The 15,051-nt window shown below is 37.7% G+C and overlaps 1 protein-coding gene across 21 annotated transcripts in view; it reads left to right on the top strand.

Annotated features, from left to right (window-relative positions):
* The first annotated feature begins 5,261 nt into the window (after nt 1-5,261).
* LOC134728417 (zinc-regulated GTPase metalloprotein activator 1A-like) overlaps nt 5,262-15,051 on the top strand; it is a 46,857-nt gene continuing 37,067 nt past the window's right edge. For 10 of the 21 annotated variants that reach the window (XM_063604086.1, XM_063604088.1, XM_063604085.1 and 7 more), the window contains exons 1-4: nt 5,319-5,594; nt 8,627-8,713; nt 11,065-11,161; nt 12,262-12,353. In XM_063604086.1, coding sequence (XP_063460156.1) covers nt 5,456-5,594; nt 8,627-8,713; nt 11,065-11,161; nt 12,262-12,353 — 415 coding nt within the window. In that variant the 5' untranslated portion in view covers nt 5,319-5,455. Of the gene's footprint in view, nt 5,595-6,590; nt 6,689-8,626; nt 8,714-11,064; nt 12,051-12,261; nt 12,354-15,051 lie in introns of those variants that run through there. The other 11 variants (XM_063604096.1, XM_063604093.1, XM_063604094.1 and 8 more) reach the window with 6 other exon arrangements.

Raw genomic sequence — 15,051 nt, 5'->3', positions numbered from 1 at the left:
AGAATAACCAATACAGAGAAGTGCTTAAAGGAGCTGATGGAGCTGAAAACCAAGGCTCGAGAACTATGTGAAGAATGCAGAAGCCTCAGGAGCCGATGCGATCAACTGGAAGAAAGGGTATCAGCAATGGAAGATGAAATGAATGAAATGAAGCGAGAAGGGAAGTCTAGAGAAAAAAGAATAAAAAGAAATGAGCAAAGCCTCCAAGAAATATGGGAGTATGTGAAAAGACCAAATCTATGTCTGATTGGTGTACCTGAAAGTGATGCGGAGAATGAAACCAAGTTGGAAAACACTGCAGGATATTATCCAGGAGAACTTCCCCAATCTAGCAAGGCAAGCCAACGTTCAGATTCAGGAAATACAGAGAACGCCACAAAGATACTCCTCGAGAAGAGCAACTCCAAGACACATAATTGTCAGATTCACCAAAGTTGAAATGAAGGAAAAAATGTTAAGGGCAGCCAGACAGAAAGGTCGGGTTACCCTCAAAGGGAAGCCCATCAGACTAACAGCGGATCTCTCGGCAGAAACCCTACAAGCCAGAAGAGAGTGGGGGCCAATATTCAACATTCTTAAAGAAAAGAATTTTCAACCCAGAATTTCATATCCAGCCAAACTAAGCTTCATAAGTGAAGGAGAAATAAAATACTTTACAGACAAGCAAATGCTGACCGATTTTGTCACCACCAGGCCTGCCCTAAAAGAGCTCCTGAAGGAAGCGCTAAACATGGAAAGGAACAACCGGTACCAGCCGCTGCAAAATCATGCAAAAATGTAAAGACCATCAAGACTAGGAAGAAACTGCATCAACTAACGAGCAAAATCACCAGCTAACATAATGACAGGATCAAATTCACACATAACAATATTAACTTTAAATGGAAATGGACTAAATTCTCCAATTAAAAGACACAGACTGGCAAGTTGGATAAAGAGTCAAGACGCAACAGTGTGCTGTATTCAGGAAACCCATCTCACATGCAGAGACACACATAGGCTCAAAATAAAAGGATGGAGGAAGATCTACCAAGCAAATGGAAAACAAAAAAAGGCAGGGGTTGCAATCCTAGTCTCTGATAAAACAGACTTTAAACCAACAAAGATCAAAAGAGACAAAGAAGGCCATTACATAATGTTAAAGGGATCAATTCAACAAGAGGAGCTAACTATCCTAAATATATATGCACCCAATACAGGAGCACCCAGATTCATAAAGCAAGTCCTGAGTGACCTACAAAGAGACTTAGACTCCCACACATTAATAATGGGAGACTTTAACACCCCACTGTCAACATTAGACAGATCAACGAGACAGAAAGTCAACAAGGATACCCAGGAATTGAACTCAGCTCTGCACCAAGCGGACCTAATAGACATCTACAGAACTCTCCACCCCAAATCAACAGAATATACATTTTTTTCAGCACCACACCACACCTATTCCAAAATTGACCACATACTTGGAAGTAAAGCTCTCCTCAGCAAATGTAAAAGAACAGAAATTATAACAAACTATCTCTCAGACCACAGTGCAATCAAACTAGAACTCAGGATTAAGAATCTCACTCAAAGCCGCTCAACTACATGGAAACTGAACAACCTGCTCCTGAATGACTACTGGGTACATAACGAAATGAAGGCAGAAATAAAGATGTTCTTTGAAACCAACGAGAACAAAGACACAACATACCAGAATCTCTGGGACGCATTCAAAGCAGTGTGTAGAGGGAAATTTATAGCACTAAATGCCCACAAGAGAAAGCAGGAAAGATCCAAAATTGACACCCTAACATCAGAATTAAAAGAACTAGAAAAGCAAGAGCAAACACATTCAAAAGCTAGCAGAAGGCAAGAAATAACTAAAATCAGAGCAGAACTGAAGGAAATAGAGACACAAAAAACCCTTCAAAAAATCAATGAATCCAGGAGCTGGTTTTTTGAAAGGATCAACAAAATTGATAGACCGCTAGCAAGACTAATAAAGAAAAAAAGAGAGAAGAATCAAATAGATGCAATAAAAAATGATAAAGGGGATATCACCACCGATCCCACAGAAATACAAACTACCATCAAAGAATACTACAAACACCTCTACGCAAATAAACTAGAAAATCTAGAAGAAATGGATAAATTCCTCGACACATACACTCTCCCAAGACTAAACCAGGAAGAAGTTGAATCTCTGAATAGACCAATAACAGGAGCTGAAATTGTGGCAATAATCAATAGTTTACCAACCAAAAAGAGTCCAGGACCAGATGGATTCACAGCCGAATTCTACCAGAGGTACAAGGAGGAACTGGTACCATTCCTTCTGAAACTATTCCAATCAATAGAAAAAGAGGGAATCCTCCCTAACTCATTTTATGAGGCCAGCATCATTCTGATACCAAAGCCTGGCAGAGACACAACCAAAAAAGAGAATTTTAGACCAATATCCTTGATAAACATTGATGCAAAAATCCTCAATAAAATACTGGCAAACCGAATCCAGCAGCACATCAAAAAGCTTATCCACCATGATCAAGTGGGCTTCATCCCTGGGATGCAAGGCTGGTTCAACATACGCAAATCAATAAATGTAATCCAGCATATAAACAGAGCCAAAGACAAAAACCACATGATTATCTCAATAGATGCAGAAAAAGTCTTTGACAAAATTCAACAACCCTTCATGCTAAAAACTCAATAAATTAGGTATTGATGGGACATATTTCAAAATAATAAGAGCTATCTATGACAAACCCACAGCCAATATCATACTGAATGGGCAAAAACTGGAAGCATTCCCTTTGAAAACTGGCACAAGACAGGGATGCCCTCTCTCACCGCTCCTATTCAACATAGTGTTGGAAGTTCTGGCCAGGGCAATCAGGTAGGAGAAGGAAATAAAGGGTATTCAATTAGGAAAAGAGGAAGTCAAATTGTCCCTGTTTGCAGACGACATGATTGTTTATCTAGAAAACCCCATCGTCTCAGCCCAAAATCTCCTTAAGCTGATAAGCAACTTCAGCAAAGTCTCAGGATACAAAATCAATGTTCAAAAATCACAAGCATTCTTATACACCAACAACAGACAAACAGAGAGCCAAATCATGAGTGAACTCCCATTCACAATTGCTTCAAAGAGAATAAAATACCTAGGAATCCAACTTACAAGGGATGTGAAGCACCTCTTCAAGGAGAACTACAAACCACTGCTCAAGGAAATAAAAGAGGATACAAACAAATGGAAGAACATTCCATGCTCATGGGTAGGAAGAATCAATATCGTGAAAATGGCCATACTGCCCAAGGTAATTTACAGATTCAATGCCATCCCCATCAAGCTACCAATGACTTTCTTCACAGAATTGGAAAAAACTACTTTAAAGTTCATATGGAACCAAAAGAGAGCCCGCATCACCAAGTCAATCCTAAGCCAAAAGAACAAAGCTGGAGGCATCACACTACCTGACTTCAAACTATACTACAAGGCTACAGTAACCAAAACAGCATGGTACTGGTACCAAAACAGAAATATAGATCAATGGAACAGAACAGAGCCCTCAGAAATAACACCGCTTACCTACAACTATCTGATCTTTGACAAACCTGAGAAAAACAAGCAATGGGGAAAGGATTCCCTATTTAATAAATGGTGCTGGGAAAACTGGCTAGCCATATGTAGAAAGCTGAAACTGGATCCCTTCCTTACACCTTATACAAAAATCAATTCAAGATGGATTAAAGATTTAAACGTTAGACCTAAAACCATAAAAACCCTAGAAGAAAACCTAGGCATTACCATTCAGGACATAGGCGTGGGCAAGGACTTCATGTCCAAAACACCAAAAGCAATGGCAACAAAAGCCAAAATTGACAAATGGGATCTAATTAAACTAAAGAGCTTCTGCACAGCAAAAGAAACTACCATCAGAGTGAATAGGCAACCTACAACATGGGAGAAAATTTTCGCAACCTACTCATCTGACAAAGGGCTAATATCCAGAATCTACAGTGAACTCAAACAAATTTACAAGAAAAAAACAAACAACCCCATCAAAAAGTGGGCGAAGGACATGAACAGACACTTCTCAAAAGAAGACATTTATGCAGCCAAAAAACACATGAAAAAATGCTCATCATCACTGGCCATCAGAGAAATGCAAATCAAAACCACTATGAGATATCATCTCACACCAGTTAGAATGGCAATCATTCAAAAGTCAGGAAACAACAGGTGCTGGAGAGGATGTGGAGAAACAGGAACACTTTTACACTGTTGGTGGGACTGTAAACTAGTTCAACCATTGTGGAAGTCAGTGTGGCGATTCCTCAGGGATCTAGAACTAGAAATACCATTTGACCCAGCCATCCCATTACTGGGTATATACCCAAATGACTATAAATCATGCTGCTATAAAGACACATGCACGCGTATGTTTATTGCGGCATTATTCACAATAGCAAAGACTTGGAACCAACCCAAATGTCCAACAATGATAGACTGGATTAAGAAAATGTGGCACATATACACCATGGAATACTATGCAGCCATAAAAAATGATGAGTTCATATCCTTTGTAGGGACATGGATGAAATTGGAAACCATCATTCTCAGTAAACTATTGCAAGAACAAAAAACCAAACACCGCATAGTCTCACTCATAGGTGGGAATTGAACAATGAGATCACATGGACACAGGAAGGGGAATATCATACTCTGGGGACTGTGGTGGGGAGGGGGGAGGGGGGACGGATAGCATTGGGAGATATACCTAATGCTAGATGACGAGTTAGTGGGTGCAGCACACCAGCATGGCACATGTATACAAATGTAACTAACCTGCACAATGTGCACATGTACCCTAAAACTTAAAGTATAATTAAAAAAAAAAAAAGAAACATAGAAACTATGAAGGACTAGCAACACACATAAAGCCATTATCTTGTAAAAAAAAAAAATTGTAATGTTATAACCTTCCATTCTTTCCCCTATGAATTAAAACTTTTTTTTTTTTTTTTTTAACGAGACTAAAAAATCAAGTTGATAAAATCTATGCCCTGTGGGAACTGGTTAGGTCAGGCTACCCACTCCAGATTTCCAGCAGGCTGGCCTCAGCTCTACCTACAGCCAGTAGCTTATTAAGGCTCTAGGCGCCAGTGACACCTTCAGACAGGTGGTTAGTGCGCCCTAAGGACTCTCCGCAGCGTCGCTCAGGTTCACAGAACACGCCCAGGGGCGTGTCCAGCTGTCGTCGGGGAGAGCCCACCTCCCCGGGGGGTGTGGCTAAGGGACGAGGCACTTCTCGTCCAGAGCCCAGGTAATCCGGGCGGGATCAGCTGGCGTCGCGATGTGATGACGTCAGGCCCCGGGCAGGCCTGGAGTGGCGCGCTGGGCGTGCGCGGCTGCGGTCGGGCGTGTTGGTCCCCGCGGTTCAGCTGAAGTAGGGACGTGCTGTAGGCCGGAATGTTACCGGCTGTTGGATCTGCGGATGAGGAAGAGGATTGTCCTGAATTGGTTCCCATTGAGACGACGCAAAGCGAGGAGGAGGAAAAGTCTGGCCTCGGCGCCAAGATCCCAGTCACAATCATCACCGGGTATTTAGGTAACTAACCATCCCAGTCACAAAATGCCGTGAACTCTGGTGTCGTGGGATTTTGCGGGCTGCCGGTGCCTCTTCTCCTGAGGCATTGGGGCCTCATGATCAAGAGCAAATGTCTTTGAGGTAGGGGCTGGGTCACTTGCTTCTCGTAGGGTTTACCTCTCATCTTGGGAGTTAATGATGCCCGGTCCCCTCTGCGTTCGATTCCCGTTTCTCAAGTGAGATGGAAAGTTAGCCTTTGAAACAAGGCTTTGAAGCTAAGACACGCCCCCCAATTGTCTCTGTGACCTCTTACCAGGTTATCTTACCTTCCTGACGCTCATCTACCTCACCTGAAAATGGAAAATTACCTGTCACCTGGGAAACAGGGCCGGAACCACCTACCTATTGCCGTGAAAGGATGTCCCGTCTGTAAAATGCCCGACACGTGGGGCTTTCGTCAGTAGATTCCCCTTCCCCACGAGCCACAGTCCTCCAGCCAGTTGGCAGGAAGTGCTCCCATCTTAAACACTTTTTTTTGGAGGTCTGTTTGTAAACCACTGCGTAGGAAGTAAGAATAAAATCTCTGTCCTCCAAGACTATTTCTCAAACTAAGAACGTTGAGAGTGTACAGGGATACTCGAAACCACAAGTTTGTGAAGTTGGTAGTTTCGTGAAGGGCGGTTTATGCACTTACACTAGAAGTTTCTTACTGGAAAAGTTTGAGAAATATATTTTTAAACCTTACAGTTAAATAGAAGGGCTAGAACAAATATATGACTGTGTTAGAAGTTTGGAAAAAGTTAAGAAATGTAAATAAAATGATACTGTTTCCGGGAAATAATATTCCTAGTTGTTGCTAGAGACAGGTACAGACTTGGGCCACTTCGTGACCTTTTATGTAAAAATAAGAAATAACTGCTTTTGTTTTTTTAAAAACTTTGTAGACTGTAAGTTTATTCCCGTTTTTTGCTCGGAAGTAATTTTATAAAGGAATTTATTTTTGGCGTTTCCCCACAGTTATTCAGAGGCTGCTCTGCTGAGAAGATGAACAAATTTCTTGTCCAAAACAATGTATTTCAAACGTGCCCCTCGGGCCTTTCCCGTGTTGCTCACTGGTAGGTCAGTAGATCATTGGAGAAAATGATCTGAAGCTCAGGAGTGAGAATTAATACCAGCAACCTTGTTGCTGAATCTAGGTATAGTTTCACTCCTATCCCTGACCATTTTCCCTTTTTGAAACACTGTTCTTTTGGCTTCTATTACATTTTTCTTCTGATTTTTCCACCTGCTTCTCTGGCTTCTTTTTAAGGCTCCATCCTCCTTCCCCCTTTGTCCATCTTTAGCTACACACCTGTGTAATTTCTATTTTGATGTCCTACAACTTAAAACTTAACATGTCTGAAACTTCATCTGTTACCATCCCCCCAAATCCTGCTTCTGTGATCCCAACCATTTGGAATACTCTAAAAGCCTCCTGACTAATCTGGAGTCTTGCTGCCCTTTAATTTATTCGTTGCATGTTAGCCTTAATGATCTTTATAAATGTCAATCCGACTGCGTCACACCTTTCAGTGGCGTCCCTATGGGTTAAAATTCAAATTCCTTAACATGAATTACAAGGACCTGTAGGATCTGGATCTTGCCAACCTTTCCAGCCTGCCAAATTGGCCCCGCACAATGAACTAATGTTACTTCAAAGGTGCCAAGTGTTTTAGCCCCTTGGAATAGGTACTTTTTTACTGTGACTCCTCTGGCTAGATGTCCCTCTTAGGTTCTCCATAGCATTTTGTGCATCTCCTATTGAATATGTCACCCTGTGACATAATTGCCTCCTTATTCACTGAATTCCCCTCCATTCCCCCCTTCCCTTAATATTTCTAAGCTCTATGAAGGCAAAGACTATCTTGTTCACTTTTTCACCAAGGCCCAGCATAAATCTGTAACGTATTAGAAACCTTCGAATGAATGAACTATGTCTTAAAGTGTTTTTTTTTTCATAATATGGTTAAAAAGCCCTAGTAAATCTTCTCTTAGAAGATTTCTTACATTCACCCTTTCCTTTCAGTTTTCACATCACTGCCCTGTGAAACACTCATGTTCAGGGCCTCTGTCTCAGGCTTGGACTGGTTTTAAGATCTTCCTCATTGCCCTAAGTCTCTCTCTTCCATTCTATACTTCATATTTTTGTGATGTTGAGCTTCCTAAAGTACTCTAAATATAAGCCTTCATCTCTTAAAAAGCTTTGAAAGGAATATGACCTAAAAGATATTAATACCCTAATACTCCGTAAAATCTTCCTAGTTATAGGAAGATCTAGTTATATACTAGAAAACTTAATGTATTTCAGAAGACATGTATAGCCTACATGTAAAAGTTTTTAGCAGCACTGTAATAGTAAAACACTGGAAACAAACCAAATGTCCAACAAAAAAAAAAAGATAAAGAAATGATATAGTCATACAATTGAACTACAATACTATGCAGTTAGGATTTTCTTTTTTTCCTCTATGAATTTTAGTGTGTACGGTTCACAAGACTATTTTTTTTCTACTGGAGATTGACATATTGGGTTTCATATGCCACCTGCTGGATAAAGTTGGTATAGCTTTATGAATTTATCTTACTGAACATTCTGTCCATTGTTGACACTACCTCGCTCTATTCCCCATTTCATAAAAACTTTTATAGATTGTTTAAAGCATACTATAAGTAGCCATATAGTCAGCCTGAAGTTGCGTCTCGTTAATGTTGAAATAAAAGGTCATTATAAATAAAAGAGTGTGTGTAAATTTTAGGGAAGGTTAGGCTGGGTTGAAGAAACTGTTTCAACTTGTAGGAGTGTTTGTAAATATTTATAAAATTTTATGTCTACATAAAGTATTTTGCAACAGGTTTCAAAGGATGCTTTAATCTTATCCTCTAGGATATTCTATACTAAAATAATATATGAAAAATAGCATGCAAATTCTCAAAAACGTTAGGATTCTTTATGTGTTTTTTGTATCTTTAAAATTATTTTGAATTTTTTTATTTACAAAAAATATGTTTTATAGGTGCTGGGAAGACAACACTTCTGAACTATATTTTGACAGAGCAACATAGTAAAAGAGTAGCGGTCATTTTAAATGAATTTGGGGAAGGTAAGTAAAGTTCAATAAATGTCATGTTGCAAGATTTTGTGTGACTGTTTATTCCTCTGGTGAATTGATATTCCATATTTAAAAATGAAAATGCAAGGTATTGTATTGATGTGGATAGCTTTAGAAAAATTAGATTAATTTCTGTTAAGATTTATATGGGTTGAGATACTGAAATTAGTTTTAATAAAATTTTATTTTGTATAACTTTGGAGTTCTTATTAACAGAATTAAACTACATTTTTACCTGAAATAAATGACTCCAGAAGTAAAAATCTAGACATATGAAAAAACGTTTATTTTTTGTTTTATTTTATTTTTTTTGAGATGGAGTCTCTCTCTGTCACCAGGCTGGAGTGCAGTGGTGCAATCTCAGCTCACTGCCACCTCTGTCTCCTGGGTTAAAGTGATTCTCCTGCCTCAGCCTCCCGAGTAGCTGGGACTACAGGCGTGCGCCACCATGCCCAGATAATTTTTGTATTTTTAGTAGAGACAGGGTTTCACCATGTTGGCCAGGATGGTCTTGATTGAGCTCCTGGCCTTGTGATCCACCCGCCTCGGCCTCCCAAAGTTGCTGGGATTACAGGCATGAGGCACCATGCCTGGCCAAAAAATGTTTTTTTTAGGAATTAGAAAGGCACTTTTGTATGGACTCTATTGCAACTCATGAAAAATATTTGAAAATGCTTCTGTTATTAGTTAACTTTGTTTAATGTTTATTATCTGCAATGCAGTTAAAACTCAGTATTTTAAAAATAAGGTAAACATATGGTCTTTATCCTCATGTATTTTAAGTTATCTGTGAAAATAAGTGTGCTTAACTTCTCAACTGAAATATTAAACTGTAGTCAAAAAAATAGCTCTAGACACAATACTTCTGTTATCTTTATAGGAGTTTTTCTTCATAAGTATGAATTGTAATCAAAGCTCACTTCTAGCCAAAAAACAATATCTATTAAACGATTTCTTTTAAAATGTACTATTTTTTTTCAGTTGTAAAAAGTAAAAGAGCTAGGTTTTATGAACAGGATGGGAAGCCAGTTATATTCGATTTCTGGTTTTAATAAACTAAAGAGAAAAGTGCTTTTTAGGCAAAAATCCTGAGATTTCTAATAACAGACTGTTTTTTTCATCATCTTATTAAATAACCTATTGCACACTGATTACATTTATTCTTACTATTTTCTTTATTTTTTCCCAGATCATTTTTGCAATTTTATTTTTCACAGCATTCTCAATACTTTTCTTCATGTTTCATTAATGTTCTGTATATAGTCCGAATTCTGTAGCAACCTCTTTAGAAGCTCTTTATTAATACCTAGCTGAAATATAAAAAATATGTAAGTGTAAAACTACTCGATTTTATGGGAGCTCATTTGCTTAGTGGACTTTTAGAACTTCACCATTTGGTATATTTCTTTATTAGAGGAAAAGTAAAACATTTAAAATAATTCTTATAGATAACAAGCATTTCAAATATAGTTTATTCTTTCTTAAGTAAGTATTGCTAGGAAAATATGTGAATTTGACTAAAAGTTTAGGTTTTTTTTTTTTTTTTTTTTTTTTTTTTTTTTGAGATGGAGTCTCGCTGTGTTGCCCAGGCTGGAGTGCAGTGGCACAGTCTCGGGTCACTGCAACCTCCGCCTCCCGGGTTCACGCCATTCTCCTGCCTCAGCCACCTGAGTAGCTGGGACTACAGGCGCCCGCTACCTCACCTGGCTAATTTTTTGTAATTTTAGTAGAGATGAGGTTTCATTGTGTTAGCGAGGATGGTCTCGATCTCCTGACCTCGTGATCCGCCCGCCTTGGCCTCCCTATAAGTTTAATTTTTAAATGAGCACATGGTACACTGGCCAAAAACCTTCCTCAAGATGAACTAGGGTTTTTACTCATTGGGAATATTCAGCAGTTTGTCTAACAGAAACAATTTAGAAGAAGAATGAAAAGAAAAAGATAGATAAGGCGGTCTCTTAAGAGGTTGAAGGGCATACAAAATCCAGTATATAAAACATACTAGTCTATTTAGAAAGTTTACCCTGGACAAGAAAAAAATGCCTTCAAGATAGCTACTTTATTAAGAAATGGGGGTGGCCAAGTAAGAGGCCTAAGGAGGAAGTAGGTATGTTTATTAGTTTAGGATGTGTCTTTTTCAGGGCTTAAGTCATCTTAAATAAAAGCTAAAATAATGTAGTGTACTGTAATTTAGATATCGAGGCTGCATGAATAAAATGAAAGAATATAAGTTATAAAATGCAGTTTCTGCTTTAAGATCTCCATTATTGAATTATCCTCATCTTTGTTTTTTGTTGGCTAATGGACATAAGCTAAAGAGTGCTGTTTGTTAATTATTCTAGGAAGTGCGCTGGAGAAATCCTTAGCTGTCAGCCAAGGTGGAGAGCTCTATGAAGAGTGGCTGGAACTTAGAAACGGTTGCCTCTGCTGTTCAGTGAAGTGAGGAATGTGTTTACTGTGTACATGGTTTACTAGAAATGTTTATTGATTATATTTCCAGCTTTAATTTTCTTGAGTAATTTAACTGAATTTACACAGTTTGCTTCATTGTATTTTCAAACAAATAGAAAATAAACTTATTAGGAAGCATTTTCTTAAAGTGTTTCTTGCTGTCTTTTCTATCTGCTCTAATGTTTTGGTCCTTTTATTGAGTTTTTATTGCTTTTGATGTCAGGGCTTATTTAATCTGTAGTGCATGAAAGTCTCATATGTAAAAAATGATTATTCTGAATTTAATCTGTCATTGGTCATATTTCTAAGTGTTCAACCTTATAAAAAAAATAAATGACTATCAAAAAAGAGAAAAACCTTACATTATGTTCTACTAGTTAAGTTTTCAAGGACAGTGTTCACTAGTCTACCATAGACCCTAGAAGAGTTACCCAACACATAGTAGCACTCAAATATTTGTTGAATGAATTATAAAAATGACTACTTGTACTGTTAATTTTGTGTATTCTAGTGAATTAAATCTCTTCGGCATCATTTACTCCCTTAGGTATTTGACTCTGTGTCAAATGTTTTGGCAAGGATAAAATTATAACAGACTTTCTTGAACAACCAAAATGTAATCTATTAAGGATTTTCCTTCACTTTTGATAAAATAAGAAAAAAGGAAATTAAAACCTTGCATCCTAATGTAAAATAGAATTATATGGTGTTTAATATCAGTGTCCCTTTAGCTATTATATTAAACTACTATAGTTAATAAATTTTATCATTATTTTGTATGTTGGTTTTTAAAAATTTCATAAAGCTATAAAAAGATACTTGGTCAGATAAAGTTTCCTCTGCTTTTAATTTTAATAAAGTATTATTATGTATATGATTTCTTTTTCCCTATTATATATATGCGTCTATTGTTTTCTCACTGGTAAATATGGGACGGACATTTTGTTAGAAGGCTAGAAGTGAGTTAAATTTTCACATTCCTAAGGATACTTTTGTCTTGGGTTGTTGAATACATTTTAAAGTGTTTATAATAATCACTTCAAAATATTTAGGTAGTTAACTGTAAGTTATGTTTTGGTATTCTCCAGGGACAGTGGCCTTAGAGCTATTGAGAATTTGATGCAAAAGAAGGGGAAATTTGATTACATACTGTTAGAGACCACTGGATTAGCAGATCCTGGTAAGAAGCGAGATTATTAATAACCAGAATATAGTTCTGTGATATATTGTAAATAGATGTATTAGAGGAATATCTAAAATGAGTATTAAAGCTTTTGTTAGTATTAAACCAAAAACTTTTTTTGGTTTAAATGAGGAAAAGTACTTGGTTGTCATTTTCTTTGGCAGTTGAATGAATGATCAGAGTATTTCTTGGTACTTTTAAGCTGTTAATAGAATTTGAAGTTTTATTGATTGACTTAGGATTATTTGTAAGAACAGAAGTTGTTAAAAATAAGGACATGTAGGAAGAGCAGAGACGTTCTACCTCTAAGTACAGTTGTCCCTTGGCATCCATGGGGTATTAGTTGCAGAACCTCTGAGGATACCAAAATCTATTAATGTTCAAGTCCCTTACATAAAATGGTGTAGTATTTGCCTATAACCTATGCACATCCTCCCATATACTTTAAATCATCTGTAGATTACTTATAATACCTAATACAATGTAAGTGCTGTGTAAGTAGTTATTATATTGCATTGATAAGGTAATCATGACAAGAAACTCTAAACTCTACTATGGAAAGCTACACAGAGTCAACCTGTTTCTAACAATGGGTTTCTGTTACCTTCTTACCAAGCTCTAATTCTTGATAAAGTCTGTTTATTTTCCCCAAATAACTTTTAGATAAAATCTTTATTTTCAGTTTGCATAAAAGTTAGTGCTTATTCTGTGAATCTGACCCATACCATTATTTTCTTTTTGATCTGGGTCTCTGGCATTGGGGCGATTTGTAAAACTATGTTAAAGTATTTGGGGGTAATTTACTAAACAGGTCATAGTTGTCCAAAAGAAATATTGAAGTATCCTGAGAGTTCAAATGTGATCAGTGGTTATTGTAATTAAAACAATTACATAATAACATCATCCCCATGTTTTCAAAGTAGTATTGAATTAGGCTATTTTGGTCCTTATAGTAGGCATGGGTTTTCATACCTTTCTGATAAATCTGACTGATGATAGGACTTGGACTAATATGTTGGCATTAAATATTATTTGAATCTGGTAAGAAAGAAAAATATATTGTATGCTTTTATTAGAAATAGCAAATATCAGTTTATTTCATCATAGCCAGTTTTGCCATTTTATAGACAAAAACTTGATACTTTTGAGAGTTTAATTAAACACGATTCAGCTTTTCAGAGGAAGAAAGAAAAACTAAAGATCACAGAGAAAGCTTTTATACAAATTGTAGTTATAAAAAATGTTAATGTTTCTTGCTTCTAACTTTCTTTACAATAAAGATTTTATTGTTTGGGTAAAGATGGAACATTCATTGTAAAAAATTTAAATACCTAAAAAATACAAAGAAGAAAGTTGAAAAGTAATCATCTCACTATTGTGATATACAAGTAGGGGCTGGGCATGGTGGCTCATGCCTGTAATCCCAGCACTTTGGGAGGCTGAGGCAGGTGGATCCCTTGAGGCCAGGAGTTCAAGACCAGCCTAGCCAACATGGTGAAATCCAGTCTCTACTGAAAATTCAAAAACTAGCCAGGCGTTGTGGCGCACCCCATAATCCCAGCTACTCAGGAGGCTAAGGCATGAGAATCGCTTGAAAGCTGGGAGGCGGAGGTTGCGGTGAGCCGAGATCACGCCACTGCACTCCAGCCCAGGCAACAGAGCAAGACTGTATACACACACACACACACGCACATGCGCACACACACACACACACATTCATACACACACACACAAGTAGGTAAATTTTATTCCAGGGATCTCTCTATGCCAGTGCTACTTGGTAGTATGTTGAATGGCAGCCTCAGCCTCAGCTGGGAGCTTGTTAGAAATGCAAATTCTTGACCAACCCAGATCTACTGAATTGGAATCTCTAAGGGAGGGGGTCAAGCAAGCTGTTTTTAATAAGCCCTTCAGGTGATTCTTATACTGTACAGCCATACCGCAGGGATGTTGTGGGCTTAGTTCCATATCACTGCAGTAAACTGAATATCACAATAGAGTGAGTCACACACATTTTTTTGTTTCCCATTGCATATAAAAGTTATGTGTTTTGGCCGGGTATGATGTCACAGGCCTGTAGTCCCAGCTACTTGGGAGGATCACTTGAGCTCAGGAGTTTGAGGCTGCAGTGAGTCATGATTGCACCACTGCACTCCAGCCTGGATGACAGCATGAGACCCCATTTCTTAAAAAAAAAAAAAAAAAAAAAAGCTGTGTTTATACTATACTGTAGTCTATAAAATGTGTAATATAATTGTCTAAAAAACATACATACCTTAATTAAAAATATTTATTGCTAAAAAATGCTAACGATCATCTCAGCTTTCAGCAAGTCATAATCTTTTTGCTGGTAGAGGGTCTTGCCACAATGTTGATGGGTGCTGACCAATCAGGGTAGCAGTTACTGAAGGTTGGGGTGGCTATCGCAATTTCATAAGATGATAATGAAGTTTGCTGCATTAGTTGACTCTCCCTTTCATAGAAGATGTCTCTATGGCACATGATGCTATTTGATAGCATTTTACCCACAGTGTGACTTCTTTCAAAATTGGAGTCAGTCCTCTCAAACCCTGCTTCATCAATGAAGCTTCTGTCATATTTTAAATCCTTTGTTGTCATTTCAACAGTGTTCATAGCATCTTCACCAGGAGTAGATTCCATCTCAAGAAACCACGTTCTTTTCCCGTCCATAAGA

The sequence above is a fragment of the Pan paniscus genome, chromosome 4 (assembly GCF_029289425.2).
Source record: "Pan paniscus chromosome 4, NHGRI_mPanPan1-v2.0_pri, whole genome shotgun sequence".
NCBI classification, from domain to species: Eukaryota; Metazoa; Chordata; class Mammalia; order Primates; family Hominidae; genus Pan; species Pan paniscus.
Note: the sequence above shows the minus strand (reverse complement) of the source record. Positions and strands in the feature narration are given on the sequence as shown.